Source organism: Camelus dromedarius, chromosome 26 (assembly GCF_036321535.1).
Source record: "Camelus dromedarius isolate mCamDro1 chromosome 26, mCamDro1.pat, whole genome shotgun sequence".
Taxonomy (NCBI): domain Eukaryota; kingdom Metazoa; phylum Chordata; class Mammalia; order Artiodactyla; family Camelidae; genus Camelus; species Camelus dromedarius.
The window spans coordinates 6149457-6163824 of NC_087461.1; the positions used below are offsets into that span (position 1 = coordinate 6149457).

At 45.3% G+C, this 14368-nt stretch overlaps 1 protein-coding gene and 1 pseudogene across 4 annotated transcripts in view; one reads left to right on the top strand and one right to left on the bottom strand.

Annotated features, from left to right (window-relative positions):
- Positions 1-14368, bottom strand: part of CELF2 (CUGBP Elav-like family member 2) — a 722443-nt gene that overhangs the window by 294629 nt on the left and 413446 nt on the right. The window contains exon 1 of one of the 4 annotated variants that reach the window (XM_031444741.2): positions 485-612. The exons of 2 other annotated variants lie outside the window; for them this stretch is intronic. In XM_031444741.2, coding sequence (XP_031300601.1) covers positions 485-537 — 53 coding nt within the window. In that variant the 5' untranslated portion in view covers positions 538-612. Of the gene's footprint in view, positions 1-484; positions 613-14368 lie in introns of those variants that run through there. One more of the 4 variants, XM_064479332.1, reaches the window with a different exon arrangement.
- Positions 3422-10383, top strand: LOC105093592 (protein phosphatase 1 regulatory subunit 14B-like; annotated as a pseudogene).

Genomic DNA, 14368 nt, shown 5'->3' on the forward strand with positions numbered 1-14368 from the left:
CCAAACCTGGTAACACAGAAGGACTATTTAGGTAGGCTAAGTCCAGATTAGAGCGGTATCTGGAACGCAAGTCTAATATGGAGTCTCCTTAGCTCCTTTCTCGCTGATTATTCCAGGCAGAGTGCATAATAATGAAAGAGGCTTAGACATTGCAAAGGAAAAGACAAACCAAGAGCCAGATTCGGAGCCTTTAAAATTATCCACTGGCCACGCACAAACAGCAATGAGCAAATACATGATATGCTTGCAAAAGGCAACTCCTGCAAATATAACTCGTCCACAGGAGTCCTTTTCCTTTCTCTTGCTTCGCTCTCTTTCTCTCAATCTCTTGGTCTTGATTTCATTTCCCTCTCTCTCTCTCTAGATTCCTTTTTTTTTTTCCTTCTAAGATAAGGAAGCTACTTGATTCAGAGCACGATGATTGCCTCAGCCAGCTCTAGAAACTAGAAAGGCATACATTAAAACAAAGAACACGACAACATACCTTAAAAGCAGCTCCTCATTTCTCATAGTAACAGCGGATTTGGGACAGCGCATGCTTTCTGCACAGATACACTGATAGTCTCAACAAAAGCCAGTTCAGAAGTGCGCTCCAACATCGATACCACGGAAGCTGTTCACTAATGCGTGCTCCCCCTCTCCCCCACCTCTCCCTCTCTCTCTCCCTCTCTCTCTTTCTCCACTCTCTAATCTAGTCAAATTCTGAATGGTAGAGCAAAGGGGCTCCTGCAGATTCACTAAGTAGAAATAATCCTCTCTGACAAGTTATGTTGTCTAAGCATATTTTTACATTAATACACTGAGCTGCCTATAGGGGTCTTGCTTGCATTCACTCCAGCCTGGCTGGTGTGAGTTCTCCCAGTTACCATCTTCAGAAATTGGAAAGAAGAATAAGTAACTTGTTTACCTTTTTTTTTTTTTTTCTCTCTTATGCATTTCCTAGCAAACCCAATTTCACACTTTCTCTTTGCCACCAACTGTCAGCAAGCATCGTGGATGACTCACAGAAGATGTGGCTGGGTCAGGGTGCTAACAAGGGTTTTTGCTTCTCTTTTCTGGGACACTGAACTCACAGTTGGGTTCATCTCTTCCTCCCCTCTTATTCTCAGGAAGAGTGACAAGGTCAAGACCCTCAGCCCCACCCTGGGCTGCAGAGGACAGAGACTGGGGGACTCAGAAGGATTTTAACTCTGTGAGCACCAGAGTTCTTGTCGATCAGAGCATCGTCCACCTGAAGCAGGTCATCTCAAGGAGGCAGGCGATGCAAAGATTGTTTGGTCCTGTTAAAGTTCTGATAGACACTGAAGCATCCTCCTCAAAAGATCAGTTAGATTCAAATGTTTGTGGCAATAATAGTGGCATGGGCACAGCAGTGGTGTGCTCCGTTTCCGTCCCATTTGAAGATGTGGACTACACCCCTGTATCTCCCTAGATCTCTGACCGCTCAACTTAGTTGGGGCCCACAGCTAGGGAAACGGAGATGTTCTGGAGGGTGAGGAAGGGCTTTTACGGCAACTGCATGGCAACCTCACTTCATTTATCACCTGGACTGATGACAACAAGCAATGGTGACTGAAAGAGTCCCCATCCCTCTTTCTAGGTGACAAGAAGACACGACAAATAACTTGATGAAGGTCCAATGATGAAACAAGAGTTCTATCCTTAAAACAATCACATTTTTTTCATTTCCTTCCTTCACAATAGCATCTGAAAGTTGTAGAATGAATATAGAAAAATGAATTACCTTGTCAGGGAAAGAGACTATGTCCCATCTAAGATGTTCTTTGAAAGTAGGGTAAACACTGTGTTAATGAGTTGGGAACCAGAGACCCTGCAGGGAGAGGGAGAGTTGAGCCATTTCCCTAGTGACTGGTGGGGAGCAGTGAGGCAGATGTCACTTCACCTCCCTGGAGCTCTCATTTAACTGCGGGGGCAATGGATGCTAATTTGTCTTAGAGCACCTGAAGAGCTTGTAATGAAACTGAGTGTGTTCAGTCAATGCAAATATGAATTAAAAAGCGAAATGAGTGGGCTGGCTATGGTTTTGTCCATCAAAGTAAAAATAGACTCTTACAACACAAAGCCCTTTTTTCATACTTCCATCCCATTTCTAATGGGGCTAAACTACAAGACAAATACTAACACACAACACTAATGCATTCACTCATCCATAAACATATTCTTAGCACCGGCAGCCTGGGCTGCAGTGTATGGGTCTCTTCTTCTAGTGAAGTGGATGATGGATCCCTGGTTGTAAGGACTGGAATGGAATCAAACCATTAAATCTTTTCTATTCCCACCATTTCCTTTTTGAGTCTAGGGACCAAAATAATAAGAAAGCTAACAAGGTAAGAGTTGAGTACTTGTCCAAACTCCAGTAGGATGATAGACTGGGGGGGGGGGTGTCCTACATCCACCAGTTGTGTGTGCTGAACTTGAGGATAAGAAGAGGAGTAAATAAAAGGCAGGCGTGTCCTGTCTACCACTTACATACTGTATAGGAATTCTCTGACTCCAAATCCACATTGGTTTAATCTCCGTCTTCTTAATTCACACAGTAGAGTGACCTTCTGTTAGCTGATACACAATAAAATTTCCTTTTTTTTTTTAAATTGAAGTATAGTCAGTTTACGATGCATCAATTATTTCTTGGGTACAGCAGGATGTTTCAGTTATACATATATATATACATATATTCCTTTTCATATTTTCATTATAGGTTATTATAAGATATTGAATATAGTTCCCTGTGCTATACAAAAGAAACTTGTTGTTTATCTACTTTATATATACTAGTTAATATTTGGAAATGTCAAACTCCCAATCTGTTCCTTCCCACCCCCTTTCCCCTTGGTAACCATACGATTGTTTACTATGTCTATGAGTCTGTTTCTGTTTTGTAGATGAGTTCATTAGTGTCTTTTTTTCTTTTTTTAGATTCCACATATGAGTAACATATGGTATTTTTCTTTCTCTTTCTGGCTTACTTCACTTAGAATGATGATCTCCAGGTCCATCCCTGTTCCTATAAATGGCATTATTTTATTCTTTTTTATGGCTGAGTTATATTCCATTGTATAAATATGCCACAGTTTCTGATATGTCTTATATAAAAAAATGGATTTGTTTTTAACTATTGGGGCTTTGGGGAGAAGACTTTTATTTTTCAATATTCCTTTATGTCGTTTCCTTAACAAATATGTAGGGGGAGAAAACACCTCTTATTCTAAATCAGGCATCACATTGGCACAGCTCACAGCGCTGAGGAGTTCTGACGTGCCATCATGTTTTACACCTCAAGACCTTTCCATATTGAGCTCAGGAACCCCCACAACACCACTTTGGTACTGTTACCTGCTCAGCTGAAAAAAACTTCAAGTGCAGAAAGAATGAGCAACTTGCACATAAAAGGTGAAGAATGATGGAGCTTGGGAACTCCATCTTCCAACCCTGCGCTCCACTGCGCTGCGGCGTGATCAGCAGACCCACCGTGCCCCGGGGTAACAGACACGCCTGGGGGGGGCATGGCTTGTAAGTGGTGTTTATTGTAATGAAGAACCTTACAGTTTTCTAACGTGATGCTAATAACCTTAGCAGGTCGCGTGTAAATTAATGAAAAAGTCATTAAAAGATTAAGTTTGGCTAATAGTATTTATCAATTCCTTTCAAAACTTTATTTCAAGGGACGTTTGAGTTGAAACTGGACAGGCACAGCACTTTTGGAAACTAATTTTTTTTCCCAGATTATCTACAATAGGAATTAGTTTTTAAAAATGATGATTATTAAATTTGGTTTGTAGGGGAAAGTTTTTTTAAAAGGATTATAACAGTAATTGGCAAGGAACACCACCAAAAACTTAATGTCCATGCCCTCTAGCTCCGAAAAGATTTTATTTAGCTAATAATGCAAATTTGCAAATCATGCAAATTTGGAAATCATGTAAATCCGGTGAGGGAAAAACTGGAAAGGTACAGCAACATGGAAGTATGGGGGTTAGCTGAAAATCAGCCAGATTTCGTGACCTTGCTAGATTTATTTGACTTTCCTAAAAATAGTTTTAAGAGTATATTGTATGTGCATTTCTTTATGTTGTAGGCATTTCCTAGCATAAAAAAGCTAAATTTCCAAGTGCCACATTAACTCCTCCAACTTTTTTCTGCCTTCTATGCCTTGTCTTTGCATTTTGATATTTACAAGGCCAAAGTAACAGAAAATACCATTTCAGTGGAAGCGTACGATGTGAAGTGTGCTGGGGACAGAGGGCCCGGCAGTGCAGAATCCTTTGATGGGAGATGGGGCACTAAAAAAATCTAGTCTGCCTCTCAGATGCCCAATGTAAAAGAACAATCTTGCCTTGTGGAGGCACCAAGCATATTAAATCGATTTACTTGCTAGTTTTGGATACTGCCTTCATCCACTCAGGCTGCCAAAACAAAACGCCACAGACTTGGGTGCCTGATGAGCAACAGTGATTTCTCACCATTCTGGGGCTGGGAAGCCCTAGACCCAGGCTCTGGCCTGGGCAAGTTCTGGCAATGTCCCTCTAGCTGGCTCGCCGCTGGCCCCTTCTTGCCGTGTCACATGGAGGAAGGGATGAGGGAGCTCTGCGGGGGCTCTTTTATAAGAACACCGGTCCCATTCATGAAGACCCCACCCTCGTGACTGACTCCAGAGACCCCACCTCCTACAGGTGAATTTGGTGAGGAGGACATAACCTGCAGGCCACAGAAGGTACCAGGAGTTGCCAGGTTTAACTGAGAAACATACCCCATTGTCAAAAAAGACGGAAAGAACACAGAGAATTTGGGAAGTGACTCTGGAGCCATTGACCGAGGTCTACAGGAAATGGATTCGCAGCAGACTCAGTACACGGAGGTGCTCGGTAAAGGGCTAAGTCTGGGTGTGAGGGGTGGATTTCCATCCGGAGCTGATGTCGAGCAGAAGATACAAAGTTCCTCTGGCCAACTCGTCAGCCTCAGAGGAAGGGTGTCTATGGGCAGAAGGAGGCAAAGCAGTGGGGTCAGCACACACGAGCCACAATGAATGGAACACAGAGCGGTCCTGTGCTTCCAGACCCAGTGGTCCCTCCTGCCTTGAGGGGAAAAACCTCCAAAGCCCCAGGGACAGAGGCGTCACAGATCTCTACCTGCAACATGCCACTGGCAGGTGGTTGAAAGTAAAACCTCAGCAGCCTGAGCAAAGAAAGGATTAGATGATGATCTGAGGATCTATGTAACGTGAGTTCCTTTCACCAGAGCATCCAGAATGTACCTCCAAGTCACGCTTTAGAACGGAAGGCAGCTATCCTGGTAACTCACCCAAGGGCGCTACATTCCAAATGGACATGCTTTCTCCAAGTCGTGGGATGATGTACTTGCTTGCAAAATGGAGATGTTTTTACCAGAAGAGGCGGAGTGTGGGAATGAGTAATTAGCAAGAATAATTGTGAAGCCCCTTAAAATGATAAAGTGTCATATTTCTCAATGAGTCGGTGTAAATAATAAACCCTAAAGTACTTAGAGCCCCAAGAAGCCACTTGAGAACAGGCACTAGGTAAATTTTAGAGGTGTTATTATAAAGAGTGGTGCTGACTTGTCTGCTCTGCACAAGAGGGGCTATGAGAACAGACAGCACGAAGTGTGTTTGCGGAACTCTCTCTGTGCTGCTCGGGAGGGGTCTGCTGAAGACAGAGAGAAGTCAAGGATTTCCCATGAAAGCGGACTACCACAAACAGCCTCGCCGATAAAATAACTGACTCTGGTTTGTGAACTTATACGACTTTGTCAATAACGTGTTCACAATTGAGCAGTCATTTTCGGCTTAGTGTTTTGCCAAGGGTCACACTCGGACATGCAGGAAATCCCGAGAAGGCCACGGGTGAATGTGTGTAAGTCAGGCATTAACATCTGCGCGGAAAATGGGCCGTGTTTATTACTGCTATTTTTAAAGACAGACACATGCCACACAAGCACCTTTCTGTCTGCTCAGACTGCCATGTCCCAGGGATTCTGTAACTTGACTCTTATCCTTGAGGCCTCGATAGACATGGAGAGTTCCGTGCACTTAGAGAACCCTCTTTCTTAGTGGCTTTGATCCTAGAGAATTGTAAGACATGAACAGCACAAGCATAACGAAGACCAGGGGTGGAGGAGACCAGCCTTCCTGGGGGGAAGGGGAGACCAACGTGGGGAATCACGTGATTGTATGATGGCGATGAAACAGAAACCCAGATGGTCTGGGAAAGATGGTTCTGAAAAGACCACAATAGCTCTCACAGAACTCACAGGTGCTTTAAATGTTACACTTCTTTGTACAGCACCTTCTAAAATGAAATGATCTACTTATTAACTTGTTTATTATCTCTTTCCTCCATCTGAACCCCAGCTGCATCAAAGCAAACACTCACTCCATCCTATCACCGCTTCAGACCGATGTACGGCATGTGGCAGACGCTTAATCAACGTTTGTTCAGTGGCTGGATTTCTTCGTGAAGCATTCTTCTTCTTAGGTGCCCCAATCTCAGTGGCTGACAGCTATATGACCCAACTTGTGAAATACTTACCACATTCAACTCTGAGCAGTCACTGGGCTAGAACCTGAGAGAGACAGAAAGATGAGGAAAGTCCTCTTCCTGACTTTCAGAACTTGATCGATCTGTTGAGACGGAATGATAAGCTTGTTGTTTATATACACACACACACACACACACATACATACATATATATTTGATATATATATATATATTTTAAAACTTTAAGTACCATTTATATGGGTGTATAAAAATAAAGTAATAAATGATCCATTTCCCTCATTACTTTCCATAAATGCTGAACTTTGGGATTAATACACTGCAGGCAGGTAGGGTCAGGCATTGATGATGAGATGAGTGGGCAAAACTTGCAGAGTTAGGAGCAATGGGAGTTGGAGGGTGACTGGTGGGATATCCTGGAGAAAGCAAGGGTCCTTACAGGCAAGGAGCAAGATTCAGAAATCAGTCTAACTTTTCATTCATTTTCAGTTGATCTAGTTCATGTATTTAACTCTTTATGTATGTTGGTAAGTCACTCCTCTTGCCCAGTGGAGTCTGGCCCTACTTCTCTCAGTTGACTGAGATCCCCAGGGACTTACAGCAAGTTAGCCTCTAAATAGTCCATGCTTCGCCTGCTATTCAACACAAAACAGTAAATGGTATTAAACCTCCCCCCCACACACAGACTCTCAAGGCAGTCCCTAATGAGATGTCTCCTCACTTTCAAGTGTCTTAATTTGATTGTGCTTTACATCACAGGGACAGACCTGAAACATGACATTGACTTCTCTATTCCTTTTATGTCGAATAAATATTATCATGGTGGATATTGGAAATGTGCTAAGAACACGACTGTGTCATGATCTTCAAGGGCAAGTTGCCAGAGGCTAAAGGCGTCATGAAGACGAGGCAGGAAATGGCCCCCAGCTGAGGGATGAAGGACACTGCATCCCAGACTAAAAATTGGCTGTTGGAAGCCATGAAGAATTTTAAACAACTCTGGCTCTAGAAAGACAACTCTGGTTTCAGTATGGAGCCTGAGCCAAGAACAAAGAAGCACGTGGGGTCAGGGAGGCAGTGGGGAAGCCGCTGTGCAGGTAAGAGGCCGCGTGGCCCGCAAGATGGGTCTTCAGTTCGTGGACCACTGCCTATTGGTTGTGCTTGTTCAAGATGCTCCCCAGAAGGTTAATCACTCAATTACCAGAGCCATCCAGTAAATTGCTATTATCATCTATTGCCATCCACATTACACAAATCAAGACACTGGGGGCCTGGGAGTTCAGGAAAAACCCAAGCCGACAAGTGCAGTGTTACTGGCAGAGATGGGGGTGGGCTGAGCTCTGTTCACTGTTCTACATTCTCCAGGAAGTCTCGAGAGAGGGGAAAGGCGTAAAAAGATATTTTAGTGGCAGAATCACCATATGGACAAGTGAATGGGTGGAAAGAAGAAAAGAGCAGAGTTAAAGATAATTCTGATGTTTCTACCGTGCATATTTTGGCCAATAATGACACAGCGAACTGAACTGAAGCCAAAAAAAAAAAAAAAAAAAAAAAAGCGAAACAGGAAGAAAGCCGAGTCCACTGGAGGTACACAGGGCTGGAGATGCCTCTGGGCAGGTCTTCCAATAGAGGAGGCAGTGGAACCACTGCCCTGGATGAACTCAGCCAGGAGGGGTACTGAGGGTGAAAAATGAGAAATGGATGAAGACCAGAGCCTGAGACAAATCAAAATTTGAGAAAGAGGCAAAGAAATATGGTCCAGTGAAAAAGAGGACTGAACACATCACCAAGGAACTTAAACCCAGCTGGAGAGAGAAAACATGCATATGAAGCTTTGAGTTTCCTTGCTGTATATGAGATCATGAATTATTTATTGAGATGTTAAATGAGAAAGCAGGGCAGTGCAAATAAGAGACCGAAACATTTCAGAAAGTTTCAAGAATCAGTCGGCAACTGGGCAATAACTTTAGAAGGCAGCCTAATTTTAAAAGGAAGCAGGAGACTTCTACACCTGGAAAAAGGAGGCGGGGGGTGGGGGCATCCAGGAGGTCCTGGCTAATCTCCTTGCTTGCTCTGGCCAGACTCTAGCTGAACATTCAGCAACTTGCCCAGACTTCTGAGACAGCAGTGAAAAGTGCTCTGCTGTTCATCACCATCTCCTTGAACGCATAAGTGAAAAACCAGGAGGGGAGGGCCGGGGGCAGGAAGGTGGCATCCAGCTTCCAGAGCAGGAAAGCAATGATGTGGAGCCAACTCATACGCTTCCAAAGCATGGTTGGATTCAATCGTTCAAAAAAGCAACAGCAAACGTAGTTTTTGAAGGTGGCTGTGCATTTTGCCAGATAAAGATTCGAAAAGTTGTAAGGATCTAGACACTCTAGACTTGGATAACATATCCCGGGCCAATGGTTCTAAACTTTGGGGTGAAGTAGCCTACATTCATACGTGCTCCCTGAATATTCATAGAGCAAACATACCAGACACAATCAAACCCAGGTCAACTAAACCTTGCGTCTGTTTTTAATTCCATAACCAAAGCGTGATGCGATGACTATAAATACACAGGAATTAGGGTGCTTCTGGTGAGTATAAGGTGCCAGGGAGACAATGAGTCAATTGAACAAGACGGTCTCTAGAATCCACCTACGTTTTCACCATCGACGCTCTCCTAACTCAGATATTCCAGTTATTAAGGAGTCTCTTGACTTCCAGTCTTGCTGGCTCAGATCCACACAACACATTTCAGCAGAGTTATGTCTCTAATATCTAAATATGGTCATAGTTGCCCCCAGCTTAGAACCATCAGAGCTTTCCCCCTGCCCTTACAATGAAGTCCAAGCCACATATTAATATGGTTCACAAGACCCACCCACATCTCCAACCTCTTCCCGAGTGGTTTTCTCAGCCAGCACATAACACTCTGCACTGTGAATTTCATTCAAGTCCTCATATATATGATTTCTCTGATCTTGGCACTTCCTACACGTGCACAGCTCCCTTGGTGATCCCCACCCCCTCACTAGGTTTATTTCTGTGTATCATGCAGGATTCGGCATTTTAAAAAGACACAAACAAACTTATTTATAAAACAGAAAGAGAGCTGCCCCCGGGCGTCCCCGCCGCGCTGGAGCCGCGGAGCCGCGCCCACGAGCTAACCCGAGCCAGCACCGGGTGCCAGCCGGCGGGCGTCCTGGAGGCGGCGCCATGGCGGATAGCGGCCGACGTGCGCACTTGGCCCCGCGGCGGGGCGCGGCCTTGGCAGCTGCAGCCCCCAGGCCAGGCAGTGGTGGCTCAGGGCCCCGTGTCCACTTTCAGAGCCTTCCTGGGGCTGCAGGCGAGGGCCCGGGCGGCGCGGACGACGAGGGCCCAGTGAGGCGCCAGGGGAAGGTCACGGACAAGTACGACCGCAAGGACCTACTGAAGTGCCTCAACCTGGAGGGGTGGATCCTGGAACAGCTGCCAGTAAGAGGAGATCCAGAGCTGGAGATCGATGAGGACGAACTCCGGGACATGGAGAGCGATGATACTTGGGCTGCCAGGGTCACGGAGCTGCTGGTTGACTGTTACAGACCCAGTGAGGCCTTCACCTCTGGCCTGCTGGACGAGACCCGGGGCATGCAGAAGCTGAGCACACCCCAGAAGAAGAAAGGGTCCTCGACCCAGATGAACGGTGGCTCCCACAGGGCAATCGCTGCCCCCTGACCTCGTAGCAACAGCAATACCCGGGGGCCCTGCGGCCAGGCCTGGTGCTGTGAGCAGGGCTCCCCGTGCCCCTGGCCCCGGGGCCTCTTCCCTGCCCCCTCGGTTTTCCACTTTTGGGGTTTTTTATTATTATTAAACTGATGGGACCTTTTGTGTTTTTATATTGACTGCGGCGCGGGCCCTTTAATAAAGCTAGGACACGCCTTTGCCTTTGGTGCAGTTAAAAAAAAACAAACAAAGAATCACAGACATAGAAAACAAACTTATGGTTGTGGGGGTGGGGGGAAGGGACGAGAGAAGGATAAATTGGGAGTCTGGGGATTAGCAGGTACAGATTACCATATATAAAATAGATAATCAACAAGGTCCTACTGTAGAGCACAGGGAACTATATTCAATGGCTTGCAGTAGGAAAAAGAATACAGAATATGTATATATTTTTATGTATAACGGAATCACTATCCTGTACACCAGAAACTAACACAACATGATAAAACAATTATACTTCAGTAAAAAACAAATAGGGGGAGGGTATAGCTCAGTGGTAGAGCATGTGCTTAGCATGCATGAGGTCCTGGGTTCAATCCCCAGTGTCTCCTCTAAAAAACAAACAATCAAACATAATTATCCCCCAACTAAAAAAGAATTAAAAAAAAAAACAAAAAAACCTCAGCAACACTGTGGTGAAACAAACCAATCACACTTTTTGTTTTTGAGGCATGAATGTGTTGGCTATTGAACACTGAATTCAAGAGAGGAAGCAGCCTTGGCCCCCGTGCTCAGGGAGAGTGTAATCGTGTGGGAGAGACCTCACTTCTGTGAGACAAAGAACAATATGGTGTCTACTGCTGTGATGGCTGCCGGACCCAGGAGTCCCAAGGCAGGGCGGGTGATGAGCTGGCTGAAGTGATCTGAGAGTCTCTCCTGGAGGGATGAGCCTGGAGGGGATCTCAAAGAGGATGCCTGCATTTGGGGTGGGCAGGGAGATGAAGAATGAGGACATCCCAAGCAGAGGGGACCAATGTGAGGTGTGTTCACATGGGAGGCTGTGGCGAGAAAGTCGTCATAGAGAGGAGCACAAACCTTGACAACAGGAAGGGAAATAAGAGAGACGAGGAAAAGGGAGGCCCGACTGGGAATCCTGTAAATGGAGCAAAGGAATCTGGATTCCACATCATAAGCAGTTTAGATGCAGTGTCCTTTTTCCATCAGGAAAGGAGCGTCCTCTCCCAAGAACGCCCACGAGAAAGTGCGAAACAGCTCCGGCAGCTGGTGCCTGCTGGGTGCGCCACGATGTTTCCAACAAAACACCCACAACTCTTACAGTCTATTAAAAAAAAAAAAAAATCAGACTTCCAGACCATGGTGGACCAAGAGAAAGACAAAGATACTGCATCCCTGTCTTCCAACTGTTTAGGTACCAGTGGCAACTAAGCTCTGCTTTAATCTTCCTGTTCCCTAGATAAACATTGCCAAGATGCCTGTATGAGTCTGTTTGGGCTGCCGTAACCAAACACCCCAAACTGGGGGCCCTTAAAAAACAGAAATCAATTTTCTCACAGTTCTGGAGGCTGCAAGTCCAAAACCAAAGTGTGGGCAGGTTTGGTTTTTCCTGAGGCCTCTCTCCGTGGCTGGCAGATGGCCACCTTCTCGCTGTGTCTGCATGTGGCTTTTCCTTTGTGCATCCCTGATGTCTCCTCTTATAAAGACACCAGTCCTATAGGATCCAACCTTTATGAACTCGTTAACCTTAATTATCTCCTGAGAGGCCCTATCTTCAAACACAGTTGCATTCTGAGACTCTGGGCATTAAGACTTCAATATATGAATGTGGGGGAGGACACACAGTTCAGTCATTAACAATACCCAATAATTCCTGAAAACACCCAATCCAGAACTGGCTTCCGTAAAACCTCCTCAGTTTGTACACAAGCCCTGTTTCTATAATCAACCCCTTCCAACTTCCTTTTCCTAAGATTCCCCCATCACATCCTCGGTGTGCATCCCCCTCTACTGCAGCAAGTTAAACAAAGCCAACTTTCATGGAGAGTGTGTTCCTGGTGGCTTTGGCTATTGGCCGTCCACACCAGGATCTTCTGCATGCCTGAGTCTGCCCTCTTTTCTGCTTTGTGCCTGCCTAAACTGCCCTTCCTCCTTCCTGGTTACCTCCTGCTCATCCTTAAAGATTCTGTTCAAATATCACCTTCGCTGAAAGCATTTCCTATTCACTCTGTCTAGCTGTGGGATTAGATTTCCCTGGTGCTGGCCTCTCTAATGTGTCAGCTCAGCTAGGCTGAACTACATTTCCCAGAATTCACTTTTAAAAAACGTTTCTGGTTAGAGTGAGCCACTGGAAGCAAGGACAGGAGGGAAGCAACAGTCATTTTGCAGCTCGCACACATGGTGGCTGATGTGCTGAGCTGCCTCCTCAGTGAGAAGCAGCAACTGGACCCGCAACTGCTCTGCCTTCCCCCATCCTCCTGAGTGTCCCTGACTTTTGGGCCAGGTGTTTGTGTTTATCTCTGTCCCGAGGTCCCCAAGGCAGAGGCCACAAGAATTGACATGTGTTTTGGTCCATCCTTGAATACAAACATACAGTGTGTGGAGGTTCCAGCCTGCCCTTGGTCTCTGCAAATTTATATCCATTTTCCTTTCTTGACTGTGGATGTCAAGTTTCAGCATAGATGCAGAAAAGCCTTACAGAGACAGTGCTATCTATCTATCCAACTTTCTTTCTTTCCATCCATCCATTCGTCCATCCACCCATCCATCCATTCATCATCATCTCTCTCTTTCCATTCATCCATCCATTCATCCAACCACCATCTTCTATCTGTCCGAGCATCCGCCATCTATCCATCCATCCTACTGGCTCTGCTTCTCGGGTTGGACCCTGACTGATTAACCTCCCCTCCTCTGACATTTTTCTATGCTTCCTCGTCACCTGAAATATACTTCTCTTGTACCATGTAACATACTTTATTGTCATAATTTGTGTGGTCGATTAGATTATCTTGCCAATTTTTCATGCCCTCCATCATGTGACCTTGTAGTGCACTAGAGTGGGTAAAATATATTTCGCCTCTCCGCTGACCTTGGGCTTGACAATGTGACTTGCTTCAGCTGTAGAAACGTTAGCAGGCATTATATGAAACGTGCTTGTGTGGTGTAGTTCGGGTTTCTGCGCCCCGTGGCCTGCCATGAGAAAAGATAGCTCCGGGGAATCTGCTGCCCCTTCCACCTGGGCCTCAGAACAAATATACGTGGAGAAGACCTGAGCCCAGTCCACAGTCTGGAGCCAAGCATAGTTGAATCACAGCCTGAAAGAGAGCCACCCAGCTAAGATCTGCCAAACTACAGTTGACCTGCAGACTCACAAGTGCAAGAATAAATGTGCACTGTTGTAAACCACTGTACTGTGAAATCATTTGTATGCAGCCTTATTGCAGCAATTGACTAGTAAATTATTCTTGCAGCAATTGACTAGTACATTACTTTTTCTTTGGCTCCTTGGGATTAGGGACCATGACGTTAATTTCTATTTCTCCAGTGCCTACTAAGATGCCTGTTGGATAGTAGGTGCTGGATAAATGTTCGTTGCATACTAGAATAAATAAACAAATGAACAAACCATCCAAGACCCAGAATGGAGAGAGGCTTGGCACAAGAGGTGTGCTGTGGAGGGAGAAACTAACAGAGGTGGATAGGATGGAAATGGGGGAGTGAGTGTGGAAGGAAGAGTCAGCCTAAAGTAGTCTATGGACAATCACAGGATAAAAAGTTAGCTGCCTTTCATTTTCAGATGGTCAAGTGTTCAGCAGGCCACAGAGATTCCATGTGACTTCAGGAATCTTCGAAGAGCATTTTTTCCTACTCTGAACTCTCAGGAGTCTCTGGGGGCAGCTGGTAATAAAAGACACGGTGCCTGGCTGTAGCCACATGTAGTGAGAAAATTGACAAAAGATGAAAAGACTGAATCACTTCCAAAAAAATCAAGAAAACAAAATCACTGGGAAGTAAAACTTTCCTATTCTTCCTTCAGGCAACCTTGTCTCTGTGTAATCGTCTCATCTGATGTGACGAGTTTATGGCCCCATTGGCCCATTGATTGTTTTGGGGTTTTGTTGTTGTTGAAA